The 23121-nt window shown below is 32.5% G+C and overlaps 1 protein-coding gene across 1 annotated transcript in view; it reads left to right on the forward strand.

Annotated features, from left to right (window-relative positions):
- LOC132730250 (spermine oxidase-like) overlaps nucleotides 1–21910 on the forward strand; it is a 102067-nt gene extending 80157 nt beyond the window's left edge. The window contains exons 5-6 of the mRNA XM_060716130.1: nucleotides 8965–20409; nucleotides 20679–21910. Coding sequence (XP_060572113.1) covers nucleotides 8965–9093 — 129 coding nt within the window. The 3' untranslated portion in view covers nucleotides 9094–20409; nucleotides 20679–21910. The remainder of the gene's footprint in view (nucleotides 1–8964; nucleotides 20410–20678) is intronic.
- Nucleotides 21911–23121: the final 1211 nt, after the last annotated feature.

The following is a 23121-nucleotide window of genomic DNA, read 5'->3' on the forward strand; positions in this document are numbered from 1 at the left end:
ACTTCTTAATATAGTTATATCATTATTTGGTATTTGCTGGAAGCCAAGTTATTTTATCTATGAAGGTCTTGAGATTTTCCCTCTTTTTCTCTGTGTCACATTACATCATTGAATATATGATTATAGAAACTTAACCTCATTGAATAATTGGGAACTACAGTACCAGTAAATAGCTTCTAGGAAAAAGATAAGAGATAATGTACTTGTAATAAACGACCCTGTCCTTCATAAAATATTTGCATAATTACGTGTACACATAATGCTACAAGGAGTGTTCAAATATGAATGCATCTAGAACATTATATTGTTCAATAATGCAAGAAGATATACATGTTAGCTTTACATTGATAACCACATTCATTTAAATCTGTTAACTTTTAATAAAGAAAATGTCATTTTAAAATATAATTATACTTACTAAGTAGCCAACAGTGCAGACCTTGTGTTTTTAGACAGCCAAGATGTTGCAACTAATCTTGATCTGCACTAGCTGCATGGGTTACTAGAATCTGTTGCCCACAAAGCATTTTATTTTTAGTCTTATTAAAATATTACCATGCAAATAGCTTTGTATAAATATAAACAGGGGTAAATGGATTTATAGTGTTTATGCCCCCGGGCATATAGTAATTGAGCTGTCCGTCTGTCCGTCCGAGCAACCAAATAGGGTTAGGGGGCCATCTAACAGTAAACAGAACAAAAGAGAACAATAGAGTTTATTCCATAACAATAGAATAAGGGGCCATGGCCCTCTATTAAACAAAAGAAAATAACAAAAGAAATGGCCCTTTAGTAAAGTGGCACTCCGTCCATCTGTCTGACGAGGTTAAAAAGTTGGATTTTCTTAAGTTCTACCCTGTACTCAATGGCCTTCCATAATTTACACACTTTTAAATACTAATCCATACAAAGTTATGATCTGGGCAAAAAAATGGTTTCCCTTTGCATCCAAGTTATGCCTTTTTCCTCACTTAGAAAATGAATATGGTTAACCTAAACCGGCAAGTTTGGAAATATCTTATGTTTCTATCTGAAACTAAGGCTTAATAATTTTTCACACTTACTTATCAATACAATGTAAAAAGTTAATTATAAAATGTGCCATCCATTTTCTTTTAGTAATTTCCCTTTTTATCACTTTGAAAAAATAGGGCCTTGTATGGTTTAACCTATTCCGCCAAGTTGGAATTTATCAAAAAATTTCATCCTAATTACTGTCAATCTTCCATGTTAATGATATCTTTCATATTTAGTAGAGTGGAACTTTTTAAGGTCCTCTATTAATACCCCGCACAACAAAGTTGTAAGGGGGTATACTGGAATCAGCTTGTCCGTCCGTCCGTCCGTCCGGCTGTCCGTCCGTCCGGCCGTCCGTCGGTTTTTTCTTGTCCGCCCAATAACTTAAGATTCCTTTGACCCTTAGTCTTCATATTTGGCATGGAGGTTAGTCATGATTAGTAGATGACCCTATTGATTTTGAGGTCACTAGGTCAAAGGTCAAGGTCACAGGGGCCTTGACTTCAAAAAGCTTGTCCGCCCAATAACTTAAGATTCCTTTGACCTACAGTCGTCATATTTGGCATGGAGGTTAGTCATGATTTAGTAGATGACCCCTATTGATTTTGAGGTCACTAGGTCAAAGGTCAAGGTCACAGGGGCCTTGACTTCAAAAGCTTGTCCGCCCAATAACTTAAGATTCCTTTGACCTACAGTCGTCATATTTGGCATGGAGGTTAGTCATGATTAGTAGATGACCCCTATTGATTTTTGAGGTCACTAGGTCAAAGGTCAAGGTCACAGGGGCCTTGACTTCAAAAAGCTTGTCCGCCCAATAACTTAAGATTCCTTTGACTTACAGTCGTCATATTTGGCATGGAGGTTAGTCATGATTAGTAGATGACCCCTATTGATTTTGAGGTCACTAGGTCAAAGGTCAAGGTCACAGGGGCCTTGACTTCAAAAAGCTTGTTCCGCCCAATAACTTAAGATTCCTTCGACCCACAGTCGTCATATTTGGCATGGAGGTTAGTCATGATTAGTAGATGACCCCTATTGATTTTGAGGTCACTAGGTCAAAGGTCAAGGTCACAGGGGCCTTGACTTCAAAAAGCTTGTCCGCCCTATAACTTAAGATTCCTTTGACCCACAGTCTTCATATTTGGCATTGAGGTTAGTCGTGATTAGTAGATGACCCCTATTGACTTTGAGGTCACCAGGTCAAAGGTCAAGGTCACAGGGGCCTTTACTTCAAAAAGCTTGTCCGCCCTATAACTTAAGATTCCTATGACCCACAGTCTTCATATTTGGAATGGAGGTTAGTCATGATTAGTAGATGACCCCTATTGACTTTTGAGGTCACCAGGTCAAAGGTCAAGGTCACAGGGGCCTTGACTTCAAAAAGCTTGTCCGCCCAATAACTAAAGATTCCTATGACCCACAGTCTTCATATTTGGAATGGAGGTTAGTCATGATTAGTAGATGACCCCTTTTGATTTTGAGGTCACTGGATCAAAGGTCAAGGTCATAGGGACTTTGACTTCAAAAAGTTTGTCCACCCATTAACTTAAGATTCCTTTGACCCACAGTCTTCAAATTTGGCATGGATGTTGATCATGACTATAAGGTGACCCCTATTGATTTTGAGGTCACTGGGTCAAAGTTCAAGGTCACAGGGACCTTGACAAAAAAAAAAAGCTTTTCTTCTCAATTGCTAAAGAATGTCCTGTCTGCAATGTATTGATTTTGACATTTTCACATTTGAAGCATGTAGAATACATAACTTAGCAATGCACTGGCTTAGTAACCTCAGATTTGGCAGGGAGGTTGTCCTTGCGCTCTAAATGGCCACTGTTGATTCTGACAAAGTGGTATGCGGGGGTATTCACGCCAAGATAGTGGCAGTTCTAGTTTTTTGTGGCGTCTCCAGATCAAGGTCAAGGTCACTTGTGTAAAAACATAAATTTAAACATTTCTGCTCATACAGCCTTTATTTTTAAGTTAATGTCTTTCATGTTTATAATAGTCATACCAAGAGAGGTCCTCTTCCTTTTCCTTTAGTAAGGAGTCATTTGGGTCAACGTCACCAATGTCAAAAATAGATTTTTTACACTTTTACAGGTGTATTAACCTTATTCTATGAACAGATGTCTTGTATATTTTGTAGGAACATAAAATTGAGGTATTCTCATTTGGATGGAGGTAGGGGTCAGTTGGATCAAGGTCACCAGTGCTAAAAATAGATTTTTACACTTTTGCTCATACAACCTTTATTTATTGACAAATTTGTATTATAATTGGTAGGAAGATAACTTACATGGTATTCTTCCTTTGGATGGAGTTAGGGGTCAGTTGGGTCAAGGTCAACAGTGCTAAAAATAGATTTTTACACTTTTGCCCATACAGCCTTTATATATTGACAGATTTATTTCATATTTGGTAGGAAAATAAGTTGCATGATATTCTTCCTTTGGATGGAGTTAGGGGTCAGTTGGGTCAAGGTCTTCCATACAAATTAGCTACTTCACTCTCTAAAGTTAAATTATTGACAACAGTGAGCGCGGAGGCATTTGTGTTTATCAAACATTACACTGAAGTTAACATAATATATTAAATACTGTTGAATCCATTTAACAGATTGGCAATCTCAATATCTGTCAAGTGTTATAAAAATATATGTCTGTTATTTAACATGATAAATAAAACTTTCTGTTAGTTTTAAGAGATTTGAAAGATTATATGGTATAAATTATGTAGATTTTTATGTGAAATACTATAATATCTTTGTATTTTATTGTTAACTTTACAATTTGTTGTAATTTGTTACCAGGGCAAACTTTGTCAGATTGTTTTTCCCCTCAGGGACATTTATCTAAATAAAGATTATGACTTTGGTTTTTGTGTCGCCTTTAAAAAGGCGACATATAGGGGTTACTTTTGTCGGTGTCGTTATCGGTGTCTGCGTCGTTGTCGGCGTCTCTTTAAGCTTGTCGGGAGCATAAGTCAGTCATTGTAAGTCGGATGATTGACTTCAAACTTGGTATGCATGCTTCTTACAATGACCCGAAGTGCAGTGCACAAGAACTGGTACTCTGCACTTCTTATTTCTTGAGTAATTGCCCTTTGTTAATTTTCATACTTTATTTTTGACCGAGCCATTTCTCCTAAAGTATAAAATCTATGGACTTGAAACTTCATAGGATGATAAATCTCATTAAGAAAAAGTGCAGTGCATAAGAACTGGTACTCTGCACTTCTTATTTCTTGAGTTATTGCCCTTTGTTAATTTTCATACTTTATTTTTGTCCGAGCCATTTCTGCTATAAAATCTATTTATAGTATAAAATCTATGGACTTGAAACTTCATAGGATGATAGATCTCATTAAAAAGAAGTGCATTGCACAAGAACTGGTACTCTGCATTTCTTATTTTTGAGTAATTACCCATTATTAATTTTCATACTTTATTTTTAGTCCAGGCCATTTCTCATAAATTATAAAAGATATTGACTTGAAACTTTATAGAATGATAGATTTTATTGATAAGAAGTGCAGTGCACAGAAACTGCTGCTCTGCACTTATTTTTTTTTTGAGTTATTGCCCTTTGTAAATTTTCATATTTCATCCTGGCCATTTCTCCTAAACTATATTGTTCACAAGGCGACACATCCGACTTGCGGAGTTCAAGTTTGTTTGAGAAATTACGTTTGTGAAAAGTGATCACTTCTTGGGCGCTGCCCCTATCAAAAAGGTTCATTAAGGGGTTGCCAGAAGGGGGATGTGGCCCCTTCTGGGGGTGGTGGCCACCCCTTTCATTGCCAAGAAAATTTTGATCTTGTGACAGGCTAAAAATGGCCTCAGGTCCATCGAAAGGTAAGGTGTAACCAACGCTGAAAAGCCTTTTACTCTATCTCAATCCATTGAGATTAGTTGCAGCACTTTGAAATCAAATTTGATGGGATAAAAAACAATACAAAATTGTGATTTTTGGGGAATTTTGAGACGTCTCCCCGTTGCCATGATAACAGGAAATTTTAGATTGCGCATGTTGTTACAGAGGCTATGGTCCAGTCAATTTTGTGCCAAGTTTCATTAATACTGAAGCATTTTTCATAGTTTCATAGCAGTTTGAACTTGTAACAGGAGGCTTTTCAATGAAAATGGCCATTTTTAACAATATGCTCATGCGGTAAAGGGTTAAATGATACATTACTAGCATTCAACCAGGCTTACCTCTTGACATTTTCTTAGTGAATTCATACAGTGCCTGAAATAATTAATGTTGGGCTTTCTATGGTATAAATACAGTTTAACTGGAAAATCACCATATATGACAATAACAGTGACAAGTTGTGTCAAACCAAACATAAAGAATAAGCTTTTTATAGGGCATAACCAAAGAGATATAATTGTTAATGTATGTAAGAAACTTAATGACATGTCATTTACATAACTAGTAACAGTATAACATAAAAGTAGCCATGTCATCATTGTAATTTTAATATCAGCATATTATATATCAATGTTAAATTTCAATTTATTTTAAGGAATAAATTATAGGGTATCAGCTTAATCGTTTCTTGAGACATGCCAAATTAAGCACTGTATCTCACATTAAATCATTATGATTATAAGAGTCTCTTACGGTCCAGTTCACTGATGCAGTTTTTCAGCTGTAGGTATACATACAGACACAATCAGACTAAGATCACATTGTTCTGTTTTACATGTAGATCTGATTGTCAGTAACTCTATTTTGCCCTTTCAATTATTTTGTGTTTTTAGCTCACCTGTCACAAAGTGACAGGGTGAGCTTTTGTGATCGCTTTTCGTCCGGCGTCCGTCCGTCCGTCGTCCGTCCGTCCGTAAACTTTTGCTGTAAATGACATCTCCTCATAAACCACTGAGCCAATTTCATCCAAACTTCACAGGAATGTTCCTTTGGTGGTCACCTTTAAAAATTGTTCAAAGAATTTAATTCCATGCAGAACTCTGGTTGCCATGGCAACCAAAAGAAAAAACTTTAAATATCTTCTTTTAAAAAACCATAAGAGCTAGAGCTTAGATATTTGGCATGAAACATCTTCTAGTGAGTGTTTACCAAGTTTGTTCAAATAAAAGCCCTGGGGTCAAAATTGGCCCCGCCCCTGGGGGTCATTGATTTTCCCTATATGCATATAGTAAAAACTTAAAAAATCTTCTTTTAAAGAACCGTAAGAGCTAGAGCTAAGATATTTTGCATGAAACATCTTCTAGTGAATGTCTACCAAGTTTGTTCAAATAAAAGCCCTGGGGTCAAAATTGGCCCCGCCCCAGGGGGTCATTGATTTTCCCTATATGCATATAGTAAAAACTTAAAAAATCTTCTTTTAAAGAACCCAAAGAGCTAGAGCTAAGATATTAAGCATGAAACATCTTCTAGTGAGTGTCTACCAAGTTTGTTCAAATTAAAGCCCTCGGGTCAAAATTGGCCCCGCCCCGGGGGTCATTGATTTTCCCTATATGCATATAGTAAAAACTTAAAAATCTTCTTTTAAAGAACCCAAAGAGCTAGAGCTAAGATATTTAGCATGAAACATCTTCTAATGAGTGTCTACCAAGTTTGTTCAAATAAAAGCCCTGGGGTCAAAATTGGCCCCGCCCCAGGGGGTCATTGATTTTCCCTATATGCATATAGTAAAAACTTAAAAATCTTCTTTTAAAGAACTCAAAGAGCTAGAGCTAAGATATTTAGCATGATACATGTTCTAATGGGTGTCTACCAAGTATGTTCAAATAAAAGCCCTGGGGTCAAAACTGGCCCCGCCCGGGGGGGGGTCATTAATTTTCCTTATATGTGTATAGCAAAAACTTAAAAATCTTCTTTGGAAAAACCCAAATAGCTAGAGTTTAGATATTAAGCATGAAACATCTTTAAGTAAATATCTACAAAGTTTGTTAAAATAAACGCCCTGGGGGTCAAAACTGGCCCTGCCCCAGGGGTGTCATTGTTTTTAACTATATGTGTATAGTAAAAACTTTAAAAATCTTCTTTTAAAAAAGCCAATGAGCTAGAACTTAGATGTTAAGCATGAAACATCTTCTTATGGGTGTCTACCAAGTCTGTTCAAATAAACAAATAAAAGCCCTTGGGTAAAAATTGGCCCGGGGGTGGGGGAGGCCTATATACAGGTGAGCGACCTCAGGGCCATCATGGCCCTCTTGTTTTTTTTTTTCTCGATAAAAATATATTAAGCCAACCAATAAAATCATCACCATCTATGAAGTCAGGTGGGCGTCAAACTGAATGGTTTTTAGTCAATAACTTAAGTTCAGATTGACATATTTTAATCAAATTTGGTATAAAGCAAGTAAGCATGAAGAACTCATTTGGGATGGTAAAGGTCAATGTCACTGTTACTAGAAATAGAGAATCAATTTCCAGTCAATAACTATAATTTAGTATGATAAAATTCAAAGAATGATGGTGTGCAACAAGCTTATGTGAAGACCTCACTTGGAATTGCTTTTGGGCTCTCTAGAGTCTGAAAATAGTTTTGGATTTTAAACATGCTTAGTTCTGAAACTTCACTTTCATAGATCAATGACAACTTAGACAAAATACTGGTTTTCTTTAACTGTTTTTTTTATACAGTTGTGAACTTGTGAACTGAAATAAAGAAAAAAAAACATCACAGTGTGGTGTGCAGTTGATTTGACCAATTATTTTCCTCATTTCAGCCTACTTGTTAGTGTTGATGTCTTTTTTCTATTTTTGTAACCAAAAGTGTACTATAAAAGTCAATTTTAAGGGAGATGTTGTCATGTTTTGTGGATAAATAGATGATATTATTGTACATATTGTATTCTTTATGGCCTAAGATTTTACAGGTGTGTTTTTGCTACATGATTTATTAATTTTTCCAAGTTGGCAAATTGTCTGGTCATATTGTGGCCAGCTGAAATTCAATTTTAGCTTTGATTGATTATTAAGACAGATTAGAGCTAGCAATAATTAAAACTAGACCAGTTTGTGACTTCATTTAACTGGCATTTGTTTAACTTTAGTCCTTTGAGATGGAGGTATATTTTACAGACATAAATTTATGCATCTAAGTAAATAAGTTCACTTGGAATTTTTTGCTCTTTACTGCTTGCCAGCAGTAATTTTTTCAGTGTGAGGAAGCTATCCTGCTAGCTTACTGAATGTCAGCAATTTGATAAAGTCGCCAGCTTGTTTTAATATACTATTAAAAATGACCATGTCTTACAAAACAGTAGAATATATTTGGAGGTATCTTTTCCTGTTTAGTGATTTTAGAAATTCTGAAATTTGAATTTGATCTTTTTAGGTGCCAAAAATTAAGTTTACTTACTCTTTTACCATTTCATTGTCAAGTTATTTTGTTCCAACAAACTGAGGTTTTTAATTTGGTGTTGTTGTGATTGAAATGTTTTTGCCTACATGATAAGTCAAGACATAGGTTATGAAGGTAATGATTTTCAGATTTTGTAAAGAAAGGTACATGACTGTACTTTACAAGATTTTGGAATGGAATCTTGACTGCTTTACTGTAATTAGGAGAAGACAAATTATTGATAGATTTTTAAGGCTTTTGTACTTGCAAATGATTGCCAAGTAATCAGTATCATAGATAAAAAGCTTGACTTTGGCATCATTAAGATAATAATTGTTTATATGTATTTCATGACCATCTGCTGTCAGTTGCACAGCTCAATATAGATTCACATGTTTGATACTATATATAGATTGTTGGTATACTGGTGTGTTCACGGTAAAATTTAAAAAAAGAAGAAAATAATTGTGTAACTAGAACTTTATGACCATGCAGCATAGCTATTGGTCATTTTTCTTTTAATTCCATAACAGTTACTAACCAATCAGAATATTTCTAGCCTGTGTTGCATTAAGTTTCCCTGTATCTTTTTTATGTTTATTAATTTTGTTGAATCTTCTCTATTTTCAGCCTGTGATACAGTTTGCAGGAGAAGCAACTCACCCGTCCTTCTACTCCACAACCCATGGGGCCTTGTTGACTGGACATCGCGAAGCAAAGCGTATACTTGACCATTATAACATAGAGAACTCTATATGACAGAGAGGATAGACAAATAGAAGCATACAGGCAGATATTATGGCTGAATTACATTGATGTATATTTCATAAAACATTTGTGTCTTAACTTATTTTAGTAACATTATACTTATATGTATAGATCAAACGCTTATACTGCTTCCCTGTAGAAGTTTTGAGAACTTTGATATAGAAACTGTTAGACCATGTTTTTGTAACAGTTTCCTGGTATTTCTTTGGTGCAGTGATTTTTATTCTGTGTGTAAGTGATATACATGTATAAGAAGTTTGCAATTAGATGTCAAGAATAAACTTGATTTTGTTTATCCATTTTTTATTAGTGACCCATGCACATAATCCGAGGGTGCTTATCAAGTGATAAATATACTATAACTGCTTGTGCATAAGAAATTATATTGTAAGATAGAAAGGTGCAGGGCCTTAACAAATCTCTCATAAATACAAGACACAAACTGGGCTAGTAGTTGATCCAGGCAAAGATCTGTTTAAATCCATTTACATTATGCTATGGGACATTCATTTTGGCTAACACATGTTTACTAGAGTAAATGGGTAGCATGTATCACCCATGATGGATGGATATTCATTTTTTACTAGTAACAAGTAATATTTTCACTATCCATACATGTTATAAATAAAGAAATATTTTCTATACATTTATTCTATTCCTGTTAATGATAGTCATATTTGTTATGTTCTTAAGATGTACAAGTAGAGATGTTTATTATTGTTGTTGATGTGACAGGCAAGTTATATGGTTATTTACTGTATCATTCTAAAAAATACAATCAGTTAGTTTTACAGTGCATTACCATCCCTTAAATTTAATTTGCTAGTAGTGTTTTAGCCCGACCCATGAGGTTATGTGTATGTCCATGTTTATTTTAGATTACACAAACAGTATAGAGTAGCAAGAGGATCAAGCTCACAACCTCTTACTTTGATGTACAGTCATTAACAGTCCGACTTTATAAATAGGATGAAAGCTTTTGAAAGAAGCCTTGGTGGCTAATTGGTTCAAGTTGCCTCTCACCACTATGGGTTCAAAGCCTGAGGCTATGAATTGTTTTATGTGCGGAAGCTTGGAAGTTGTTGGTTCTACTCGTGCCCATTTGCCCCTAAATAATTCATAGAGCAGTAACTTAGGTTTTCATCTATTAAGTCCTAAGCACCCCCATATCAAAGAAAGAAAAGCGCAGTTTTTAATCTGTTCATCATTGTAATTGTTTTACATTATACCAACGGCTGTGACTTTTCAGTAAATAATCATGCAATTTACCTCACTCACTATAGGGTCATATTTTAAAATGTGTACATCTTTAAACAGATTTTATTTCTTGTTAATTGGTTGTTACTATATGTTAAGTTGTGATGCAATTAATAACCAGGCTATGACGGTAAAACAAGGGACAGGCTAATCATAATAAAGCAAGGCACATGCTAGGCATGTTAAAACAAGACAAATGCTAAGCTTTTAAGCACCGAGGTCAAGGCTAAGCATATTAAAACAAAGAAACTTGGTTCAGGATAAGCTTAATAAAACAAGGTTCAAAATACATTGAAAAAGAAGTCCTTCAGATTATTTGTAAAGTGCTCATTCCTTTTAAATTTATTTTTATGTGGTAAAAAGATTTTTATTTGTAATCAGTAAAATTTTTATTTGTATTAAACTGTTACAAACTGAAGATTAAAAGACATTATATTTTAATTATATGTGTAGATTTCACTTATTTTTAACAAAAATTGTTGTAAATACACTGGAAATATGCAAATTTATTAATATATAAAAATAATTAGACAAATGACATAGCAGTATTGTTGTGCATAGGGTAGAAAGTAACATTTTAGATACTGCTACAGTTAGGTTGTTGCCAGAAACTTTTAACAGTTTCCATGATTTTTTATTTCTTAATGGACTGTTTTCATACTTGGACACAACAACCGTTGACTTATAAATGGCCTTGACTGTCAAGGTCAAATATTGAATTTAGCTTATTCTGTCATAACTTTGTTATATATATACAGATTTGATTTATATTTGGACAATAGAACCCTTGTAACAAATTATTCAAAGATGACCTTGACCATATTTTGACATTGATCTTTAAAGTCAAATCATTGAAATTTGCTTAAATTGTTGTAACTTTGTTATTTATTTTCAGATATTATTCTGATGTAACTTTGACCTTCACTGTCAAGGTTAAATGTTTGAAATTTTCTGTTGAAGCTTTGAAATTCATTTACAAATTTTATTTAATCTTGGACAATAGAACACATATGACAAAACTAATAGGTTGAGTTATTCTGGTATGTCTTTGACCTTTAGTCGACCTTCACTTTGAAGGTCAAATTATTGAAATTTGCTTAAATTGTCTTTACTTTTTTATTAATTTATGGATTTAATTCATTACTGAAAAAGGAACATTTCTGACAAACCTGACATGATTAATTAATTCAAATGTGGCTTTGACCTTTAAATGACCTTGATTGTCAAGGTCAAAACTGAAATTTGAATTTTATTTTTTACAAGAAGATTATGTTTTTGAGGAGTACTCTTTACTACAATGTTCCTGCTGATGTGTTTGACTTAAGAAGGAAGAAAAGTTGAGCATGGCCCATGCTAGGCAATGGTTCTAGTTAAAAGAAAAGAAATTACACTTATTTATCGAGCAGGCCCTGTAATGCATACATGTAAAATCTTCATTTAAAATTATGCAAATCAGTTTTAAATCTGATATTTTTTATGTAGTTTTGAAACAATTTTTTTTCTTAAATTTACTGCTGCATCTAGTAGATATATTAGACAGCTGCTTATTCGGTTCCTGTGAGATTTACACAGTTTACAAATCTGTCACCTTATTCAATCATTGAATGATTGATTAGAAATTTTATGTTGTTATATTCTCTATTTTGTATTGCTTTTTTTTTCTTGCTGTATAATTAGTTTCATGTATTAACATGATACATTTATTTCTGTATTGTTTAGTTCTGCAAGTGTTTTAAGATTTTAATTGTTATTTTCATACTCATTGAATGTGATGTTGTAATGATACTGTTGAGTAACTTTCATAGTACACCTTCTTTAAAAATTGTCAAAGATTTTTAAAATGCTGTAAAGCAAATGCTTCATAAATTGTTAGTTAAATATATATGTGTATCTTATTAAGGAAAGTATAGAATATATCTTACTGAGAAAAATGAAACATTACATCTATTCTCACCTATGAAGTATGAAATGTTTCTTTTTTTTAAAGTGAGATATATTTCATATTGATGAAACATGAAAGGAGATAAGGTATCAGAGGAACCAGATATAATATGCAATAATTTTAGTAACATTGTCATAGTATTTCACTTTCTCTGTTGTAAGATCTTCTGACAAATGATATGTATTATTCTTTTTGATTTACCCACCATTTTGCTGAAAACTGCCTCAATATGATGTTTCTATAAGAGAAAGATTGGATAAAGTACAAATATATTTATTCTTGGAGGCATGTTTTTGGGTCAAGTGTCATTCTTATTCAGGGTGAAAGTTCACATCAGTATTCATAATCAAGCATTGCCTGTTCATTAGCCAATGAAATCCTTCCATTTGACATTGAAACACAATGTATTTGTTTTGTTAGATGTATTTTCATTGGCTGTTTTGGATGTATAAGTTAATGGGATTGGCTGATTTGAAAATTTTGTATAAAATGCTGATGCATTTTTTACTGACAACAGTTTTATAGCATTGATGGAAAGAGCTTAATGTGTTCAGAAACTTCACATGCTATATGCACTTAAATTAAACAATATATATTCTTTGAAAACTGAAGTTTTACAATGGAAACTATTTAATTAAACTTAATTTTGATGAAAAATGTATGTAACTAAAATATTTGCCTTAATTTTTTCACAAAATAAGTTCTAGATAATGATTTTTAGTTAATTTAAAGCTTGTTCAATTCATATCAGCATGTAGTGACTGTTTTAGAACTGTGATTTACACAAACTTTAGAATTGTGATTTAAATCAAGTTGTTGTACATAAACTATTAATGTAAACCCTTTAATGTTCATTAAAACTAATGAAAATGCTTGTTGCATTAATAACTGGCCTAGGCCACCAGTACAGAGCCAGATATTTTTTCTGTTGTACCACAAAATGTATATGAGTATGCAGTTTTGGAAGATATCATGATATTCATTGTAATGTTACACATGAAATTGACCAGCCAAATTTCTTGCTTTGACTTGTCTAGCTTTCACTTTTAGAACAGCCTATTATTATTTTTTTGCTATATTGAGATGAAAAACTATAGTTTGTCAGCCAACAGTATAGATTGTAGTTGGGTGGCACAAATTTGCAGGCTGGCCTGGCACTATTTTGGTGGCAAAAGCTAATCACTTCCAGGTCGAACACAGTAAGGGTTGAATAAAAAAAATAAGACACTTGCCTTTTCATATAATAAGATTTTATTGTGGAGTATATGCACGTGCAATTGGAAGTTGTAAATGTATTGTTGAATGTATATGTAGTAGAAACTTTGTAAACTTGTGATACACTAGAGTGTATATGCTTAAATATTTAAAAAAAAAAAATGCTGTCACTTTAAAAAAAATCTGTTATGTACTCAATAACCTTTCTTTTGTAAATAAAATTGGTAAACATTTGTTTGACTGTGCACATTAAAAAGTTGAATTACAATCCACCTGGGAAATGGGTAAATTAGAAACAGAAGAATTTATTATAAAATCCTTCATGAATTTCTTGGTTCAAAGCTATTATTGCAATAGGTGAACAAAGGAATGTAATGGTCCATACTATCACTGCTGATATTTTATAATTGACCTTCCCGGCTTTCATTATGGAACAGTCCATAACTAATTTAAGATATTTCATTATTAAGATAGTTAGATTAAGCAACCAACATTATAGAGCTTGGTTAAACTGGACTGGTGCCCAGACTGGCTTGGTGTTAAACTGGAGTTTCATTTTGAGCAAATGGGTGAAGTATACGCAACATTATTTTTGTATTCTATCTAAGTGCTTTTTGTTTACTACTGAAAATAGACAACATTTAAATTTGTATCCGTCATTAATATTGAAGCAAAAGAGTAATTTGTGGAATTAATGTATTCTATGCAACATATACTAAACAATAGTGTTGGCCTTAGGAGAAAGTTCATAAACCAATTCTCTGTATGTGCTTACTAGTATTATTTTAAGACTTATATGTCAGTTATATGCAATAATTGAGCATCAGAAAATTTGTATAAAGATGGATCAAAAATCTATTTTTTGCTTTTAGAGGATTATTTTATAAGATAATAGTGCTAAATTGCATCTTTTTTCAGAGCATAATATATCAGTGCATCAGTTTTATGTTATTTTAAGGTATTTCCACTTTCAAATGTTCAACTCCAGACAGGAGCAATTTTTAGCTCGACTATACGAAGTATATGGAGAGCTGTCCTACTCGCCCGGCGTCCGCGTCCAGATTTTAGATTAAAGTTTTGGTGCAGTAAAATATTTTTCACTATAACTTTGTCATTTCTTAAGGTATCAACTTCAAACTTCAAATATATGTTCCTTATCATCAACCACATCTTATGTGACAAGGTTCATAACTCTAGCACCAATATTTTCAGATTTATCTCCTCTTGAACTTAGAATTTTCCTCAAAAAATACTATTTCTTACTGTTTCTTCTTTATTTCTTAAGGGATCAACCTCATACTTCAAATATATTTACGTTATCATCATCCCCATCTTATGTGACAAGGTTCATAACTCTAGCACCAATATTTTTAGATTTATCTCCCTTTGAACTTAGAATTTTCCATAAAAAATATTATTTTTTACTGTTACTTATTTATTTCTAAAGGGATCAACTTCATACTTCAAATATATTTACGTTATCATCATCCACATCTTATGTGACAAGGTTCATAACTCTAGCACCAATATTGCAAGAATTATCTCTCCATAAACTTAGATTTTTTTACTAGAAAAATGTTATTTTTTATTATAACTTTTTTATTTTTAAAGGTATCTACCTCAAACTTCAAATACTTATTCCTTATCATCAATTACATTTTATGTGACAATGTTCATAACTCTTGAAGCAATATTTACAGATTTATCTGTCTTTGAACTTAGGTTCCTTTAAGAAATATAATAACTTCTTTACTTTTTAAGGTATCTACTTCAAACTTCAAATATATATTTCTTATCATTACACAAATGTTGTGTGACAAGGTCCATAACTCTAGCATGACTATTTCTAGAATTATTCCCCTTGATCTTGGAATTAATGTTAACAAATGTTTTTTTTTTTCTATAACTTAATACATAATTATACATAATGGATTTTTCTTTCATAGTTTTGTCCTCCTTACTGCGTCCAGTATTTTATTAGTCGAGCTTCGCTGTCTCCTGTGACAGCTCTTGTTATTATTACCCCTCACTAATTTTGTAATGTTAATTAATTTCCCTAAGGCCTAAGGGAGTTTTTCTTACTGTTAATTCAAGGGTTCCATGTGACTAAAAATTTGTATTGTTATAAAGGTAACACTTTTTTATAGTAAAAATCTGAAAAAATAAATCTATAGAGACAGTGTCCCAATAAAGTATTTGTTCAAGGTAATAACATAATGAATGCATAGGTCTTTTTACTGTCACAAGAAAATCTTAACGATTTTTCATCTTTAATAATATTATTTTAAAAATAAATTTCTTGTTTTAACCAATATGTGATGAAATTAGTTGTTTAAGTGTACAATATTAATATTTCAGAAATAAAGAAGACACATAAAACCTGTTATTGTTCTCTTCCTTATAGACTTCATCACAAATTTTGTTATATCAAGTACTGCTTTTGTTTATGAAATTATCCGTTTGTTTGATGGTATCTGTAAATGAGAAAATGTGTTATAGAAATGTTGATAAATATATCATTAGATATAAGTAAAGCTCTAAGCCCCACTTGTGTATGGAAAGCACAGATAACACAAGACAGAAAATGCATTCAGACCATACAAAATGTCTTATAAATAAAGAATACTTAAAAATGAAAGTTTGGGTCATTGAGAAGTTATCAAAGCTGTAAATGCTATTTACATGTATAGAAATTTGGTTAGTTAATAATTTAGAGTAAGAGTGCAAATGGCTTTCCATACAAGTGCATTTCTCAGGAGAAAGAGAAACAGATGTGTCTTTGTAGGGAAAAAAAGGCTGAAAATGACTTATTTAATGTAGTCATTTATCATCTGCTGTCAGTAAAGTAGAACAAAGTAATATGGTTATATACACTGTAGATGGACTTTATGGAAACTTTAGGCTGATATGACCTGTTCTAAATACCAGTTTTACATAATGTCCTATTTTGTTTTACCCTGTATTTAATAAGCGAATAAGTGTCATATAAAATTGAGATGCTCAGACTTAGGCTTATATTTGGCTTATATTATTGTTGTTTACTTAGACCTCTACTTGCATAAATCATGTTCTTTTGGCTTTAAAAAGGCCCCCCATCTGGAGGTCACTGAATCTACATAAACTTATATTGTGAACATAATTATCTTTTAAATTGCACAATGTTATCCTCTATAAAATCATAACTCTTGGGTCAAAATTGGTGGTTACTTAGTACTAGAAAATCTCATTTAAATTTCTTCTGAAAAACTGCAACACCTAGATATTTAGCATTTATTACATCAACCCAAGTTGAATCATGTTCTAGGTAAAAAAAAAAAACCACCTACCCTTGGGTTCACGATATTATAAAATATGTTTCACACACAATTCAAAGTTTTAAGTCATGCTGTGTTAATCCATGAATTTTCACCTTTATCACAGATGAGGTTATAAGTGTGCAGAACAGGTTATGGTTATGCTGTGTTTAGCCATGAATTTTCATCTATATCACAGATCAGGTTATGAGAGTGTAGGTTATGGTTATGCATGTTAAGCCATGAATTTTCACCTTAATCATGGAGTAGGTTATGGTCACCATCAAGTCTCATTATACCCCAAAAATGAAGTTTGGGGGGTATATAGGAGTCATTTGGTGACTTGGAATACAATACAACTTAATACAATGATCAAGCACATTGAGAGGAAGTGCATGGCACAAGAACCATAACTCTATCTTGACTAATTACAGAGTTATTGCCCTTAGTTACTTTTCCTTGTCCGGGGCATAACATGAAAACTACTGGTTGGAATTCAAAACAACTTCATACAATGGCCAAGCACAATAAGGGGAAGTGCAGTGCACAAGAACCATAACTCTAAATTAATTACAGAGTTATTGCCCTTTGGTACTTTTCCATTGCTATTTCAATTCTTTTGCAAGGTATTCTGTTACTAGTAACTAGTGACTAGTAACTTCCTTATTTCCAAAGCAGTATTGCAGGGGTATTAATCTCATTTAGTGATAGTTCTAGTTTTTACATTATTTTATTACTTTGTTTATTATACATGTACCAACAAGGCAATATTGTGTATTATGTAATATTATTATTGCTGAATTACATTTTAAAACTCAAGAAACTAACATGCTCATTATAACTTGAAAAATCACTTGCCAATATTTTAACATTTTTACAGTTATTATTTATGTTAATAAAACAGTTATTATTTGTTTTCCTTTATCTTCTATAACTCATTTATTTGCCTGCTTGTAAGATACTGATGATTAATTCTTCATATCTGACAATTAGGATATTTTTGTTAAGAAAACAATTTGAAATCCTAGGCAAGACTTAGAATATTAGATGTTTTTCTTTCTTATTTTGTAGATGACTGTTCACAAAGAAATTATTTATTCAAAAGTGGCATTGTATTTGTCTTCTGAATTGACTTTCTGTGTGTGGCTGGATTAGTGATACAGAGTTTTTATATTGGACTTGTTTGTACTTAGTACTTTAATGATAAAATACCCAAAATTAATATATATGCCAGTCCCAAATTTTGATAAATGTTAGTACACAAAATCATTGGGGGGAAAAGAGGGAAAATAATCAATGTTTTTTTAAAAATGTTTGGGATAGTCACAGATTTACCTCAATATAAGAAATAACAAACACATCTTGCAAAATTTTCAACAATATATTTGTTAATATTAATTAAGTTATTTTTCCTAACGTGAAATTATAGTTAATTCTCATTTTTGTTCTTCTATAGATATATGATGAAACATGCAAGAAAATGAAAAAAATAATAAGTATGAATGCAATTTAAAAATTCTAGTTGGTCATGAAATTTATCTAGTATTTTTGGTTTTAATTTGTTTTTTAGTTCAATGTAAAAGGGGTAATTTGTTGTTTTTCAAGAAAGTAGAAAAGATTTGACTAATCTAAATAAGAAAACAATGCAGATATTTAAAGTATAGATATGCTTGGGTTATTCTTGGAACAATGCTTTATACACCCATTTGTAATCTGCTGTAAAGTTACTGTGGTGACATGTGATTATGAGGATATATATAGTTTAGGGTGTTGGAAATAATTTTAACATGCCAAGTATGCTCAGCATTACTGATAATAATATTATTGTTTGTCTCAAGTAGGCCCCCACGATTACACGTTTAAACGTATTCGTTTCGATTTTCATTCGTAAACGTTTACGATATTGTTTACCGTTTAATCGAAATGACCATATTTGTATTACAAAATTTCTAAATTATTTCCTGTAGTCATGGATTTTATCAATTTAAGTGGCTTATTCCAAAGTAAAAAACGAAAAATGGGTGTTTACAACCCTCCACACAGCATTACCGTGCAAAAATTGCTCGTGACGTTATACATTTTTGGTAAAATTGGGAATACAATGCAGAAAAATGTTAGCTGACTTAATCATGATGATCCCTGAACATTATTTGTTTGTACGTGTATTAAAAATAGTAAGTAAGTCGTCATTTTGCGACTCAAAGACATGATGTATATAGTACAAAGAGATACCACCGTTTAAAAGGTATCGTTTCGGTTCTTAGCAATCGTGTAAACGTTTATTCAAAATTGTAAACGTGGGAGCCTTAGTCTCAAGTGATGAATTTTTTTCATTGCATGTATTAAGTGCTGAATTTTATTTTAACTTGATCATTATGCTTTTATAATTTCAAGTTATTGGTTAATTGGTAGTTCTTAATTTGATGAATCTAAAAACAAAGCATGTTTGATATGAACAAATATATATAATTATATATATAAGTAGGTTGGAATAATTGTTTTACCAAAAGTGAATAACGTTTTATGAGAAGAAATACACAGAAATGGACAGATTTTAAGGTGTTTGTATAATTACGATAAATATATTTTAACTTATGTTGTTTCATTTTAAAACTTTAATTTTTGTTAATTAACAAATTTTGTTATAATGACATTTGTTATAATTATATGGTTTTGCTCGATATTGTGTTTTTATATGCCCGAAAGAATTTCGGACATATTATGTTATACCCCCTGGCGTCCGTCCGTCCGTCCGTCCGTTAGCAATTTGGTTTCCGGAGCATAACTTAAGTTCCATTTGGCCCACAATATTCAAACTTCATAGGATGATTGTCCATATTGGGTAGAAGACCCTTATTGATTTTGGGGTCATAAGGTCAAAGGTCAAGGTCACTATGACCTTAAAACTGAAAACAGTTTCCGGAGCATAACTTAAGTTCCATTTGGCCTACAGTGTTCAAACTTCATAGGATGATTGTCCATATTGGGTAGAAGACCCCTATTGATTTTGGGGTCACAAGGTCAAAGGTCAAGGTCACTATGACCTTAAAACTGAAAACAGTTTCCGGAGCATAACTTAAGTTCCATTTGGCCCACAGTGTTCAAACTTCATAGGATGATTGTCCATATTGGGTAGAAGACCCCTATTGATTTTGGGGTCACAAGGTCAAAGGTCAAGGTCACTATTACCTTTAAACTGAAAACAGTTTCCGGAGCATAACTTAAGTTCCATTTGGCCTACAGTGTTCAAACTTCATAGGATGATTGTCCATATTGGGTAGAAGACCCCTATTGATTTTGGGGTCACAAGGTCAAAGGTCAAGGTCACTATGACCTTAAAACTGAAAACAGTTTCCGGAGCATAACTTAAGTTCCATTTGGCCCACAGTGTTCAAATTTCATAGGATGATTGTCCATATTGGGTAGAAGACCCCTATTGATTTTGGGGTCACAAGGTCAAAGGTCAAGGTCACTATTACCTTAGAACTGAAAACAGTTTCTTGAGCATAACTTAAGTTCTATTTGGCCCACATTGTTTAAACTTCATAGGATGATTGTCCATATTGGGTAGAAGACCCCTATTGATTTTGGGGTCACAAGGTCAAAGGTCAAGGTCACTATTACTTAGAAATTGAAAACAGTTTTTGAGCATAACTTAAGTTCCATTTAGCCACATATTCAACCATAGGATGATTGTCCATATTGGGTAGAAGACCCCTATTGATTTTGGGGTCACAAGGTCAAGGTCACTATTACCTTAAAACTGAAAACAGTTTTCGGAATATAACTTAAGTATCATTTGGCCTACTGTGTTTAAACTTCATAGTATGATTGTCCATATTGGGTAGAAGACCCCTAATGATTTTGAGGTCAAAGGTCAAGGTCACTTTTACCTTAGAATTGAAAACAGTTTCTGGGGCATAACTTAAAAATCCATTTGGACCACAATATTGAAACTTCAAAGGAGGATTGTTATTTGAAGGAGGTAATACTTTATTTTACTCCCATGTCTTACAAATGCTTCATCTTTACTAAAAAAAAAATCACTTTGGGGCATATAATGCTCCGCCTAGCGGTGCTCTTGTTATTCTGAATGAATATGAATTGTCTTATAAAAGTTAAGATTTCTTTGACTGTATGAATTAATAATGTTGTTAGGTGCAATTTCTGAATAGAAAAAAATAATTCCTGATACAATATTGGTTTATTAAAGTATTTGTTATGTGATAGATGATAAAATAATATTGGTAACTGGCACACAAAATAGCATTAAATTTCATTGAAATTTCTGAAATGTTTTCATTTTTGCCTAAACTTGGCAAACTTACTAATATTAACCCTTCACCTACTAAATTTCTTTAATTTCTTAAACATTTTTTTAATGGCCTTTTATCAATTTTAGAGTATATCAAGATGAAAAATTGGTCTAGAGCCTGGTCACTTTGTAGAAATACTGGTGGAAATCACAATAGGTTCTGGCAAGGCTAGTGTTAAATTATCTTTACACCCTATTATCATTCCGATAGTATTAGAAACATCCTTGTAAGCTACTCACACAAAATATAAAAAAATGAAAATAAAAAAAAAAGATTAATTTTTCTGTGATATTTCAGAATTGTCAGGATAATGTGAAAATTTAAATCTATTATGTGTTATTAAACTTTAAGTCTGCTATATAGAAGTGAATCCAGCATCCATTTGCTTACATTGTTCTAATTTTGCCTCTTTTTATACAGAAACTTCAACATATGAGATATGCAGAGTTTTAAAGGTTTATTAAGATAGCAATTTTGTAAATATTGTACATGCACATGTTAAATGATATTTTAATTTCATAATTTTATTATTAAAGCAATTTGTTTTGTTTTTTAATCAGAAATTTATTGTATCTTCATTTTTAATAAGAAAACTTATTATCAAAGGGAGATAATTACTAGATTTTAAATTATACACATGTAACAGGTTTTCTCCCTTTTATTGTATCCACTACTTTTTTTGTATTTCTGTGTTGGAAATTGTAAATGTAAAGATTGTGTCACAGTTATGTTGTATTAATGTACTTGGATAGAAGGAAGAAATAAAATCTGTACACTTGTTTTAATAGTATTAATTGTTTTGCTTTCTCCCCAGTATGTTTTGGTTTTATTTTAGTCTTATATAGTATACACTTGTTACTAAACATGTATATATAAAGTAACAAAATCACCTATGATTTCATCTGATTATGAGTGACACATGCCAAGGGCCGAAAACTCATAATCAGCTGCTAAACACAAGCATGTTCAAAAACTGTACCAATGGCATCATAATTATGTTATGTCATCAAAACACCTAAAAAGTGACTTTTTAGCACGGATCACTTGATTTTTAAGATTAGAATTTGAGGGTCATTTGTGCAAACAAAGTTTGAAATTTAAAGAAATGAAATGAGCCAATTTTATTCCAAGAAAATGAATCTTGCTTCCTAATTGTAGTGGACTTTGTATTCACAGGAGGAAATGACCTCTGTATAAGTTACTGTACAGTATAGAGATAGGAATTTCAACAACAGACAAATCTATATTTGTGCCCCCACGTTAGTGGCGGGCATTTAGATTTACCCTTGTCCGTCCGTCCTTCCGTCCGTCCGTCCGTTCACTTTTGTGTCGCACGTAACTCAAAAAGTATTTAACCTAGAGTCATGAAACTTTATAGGAATGTTGATCAGCATGTGCAGTTGTGCACCTGGGTATTTTCGTCTGGATATTTTTAGTATTTTTAGAGTTAGTGCCCTTGACTTAGTTAAATTTTGCAATTTTCAACTTGTGTCGCATGTAACTCAAAAAGTATTTGACCTAGAGTCATGAAACTTTACACAAATGTTGATCAGCATGTGTAGTTGTGCACCTGGGTATTTTCGTCTGGATATTTTTAGTATTTTTAGAGTTATTGCCCTTGACTTAGTAAAATTTTGCAATTTTCAACTTGTTTCGCATGTACCTCAAAAAGTATTTCACCTAGAGTCATGAAACTTTACAGGAATGTTGATCAGCATGTGTAGTTGTGCACCTGGGTATTTTCGTCTGGATATTTTTAGTATTTTCAGAGTTATTGCCCTTGACTTAGTAAAATTTTGCAATTTTCAACTTGTGTCGCACGTAACTCAAAAAGTATTTCACCTAGAGTCATGAAACTTTACAGGAATGTTGATCAGCATGTGTAGTTGTGCACCTGGGTATCTTCGTCTGGATATTTTTAGTATTTTCAGACTTATTGCCCTTGAGTTAGTAAAATTTGGCAATTTTCAACATGTGTCGCACGTAACTCAAAAGT

This window comes from Ruditapes philippinarum, unplaced genomic scaffold, assembly GCF_026571515.1.
Source record: "Ruditapes philippinarum isolate M1 unplaced genomic scaffold, ASM2657151v2 ctg1655_1_1_1_1, whole genome shotgun sequence".
NCBI classification, from domain to species: domain Eukaryota; kingdom Metazoa; phylum Mollusca; class Bivalvia; order Venerida; family Veneridae; genus Ruditapes; species Ruditapes philippinarum.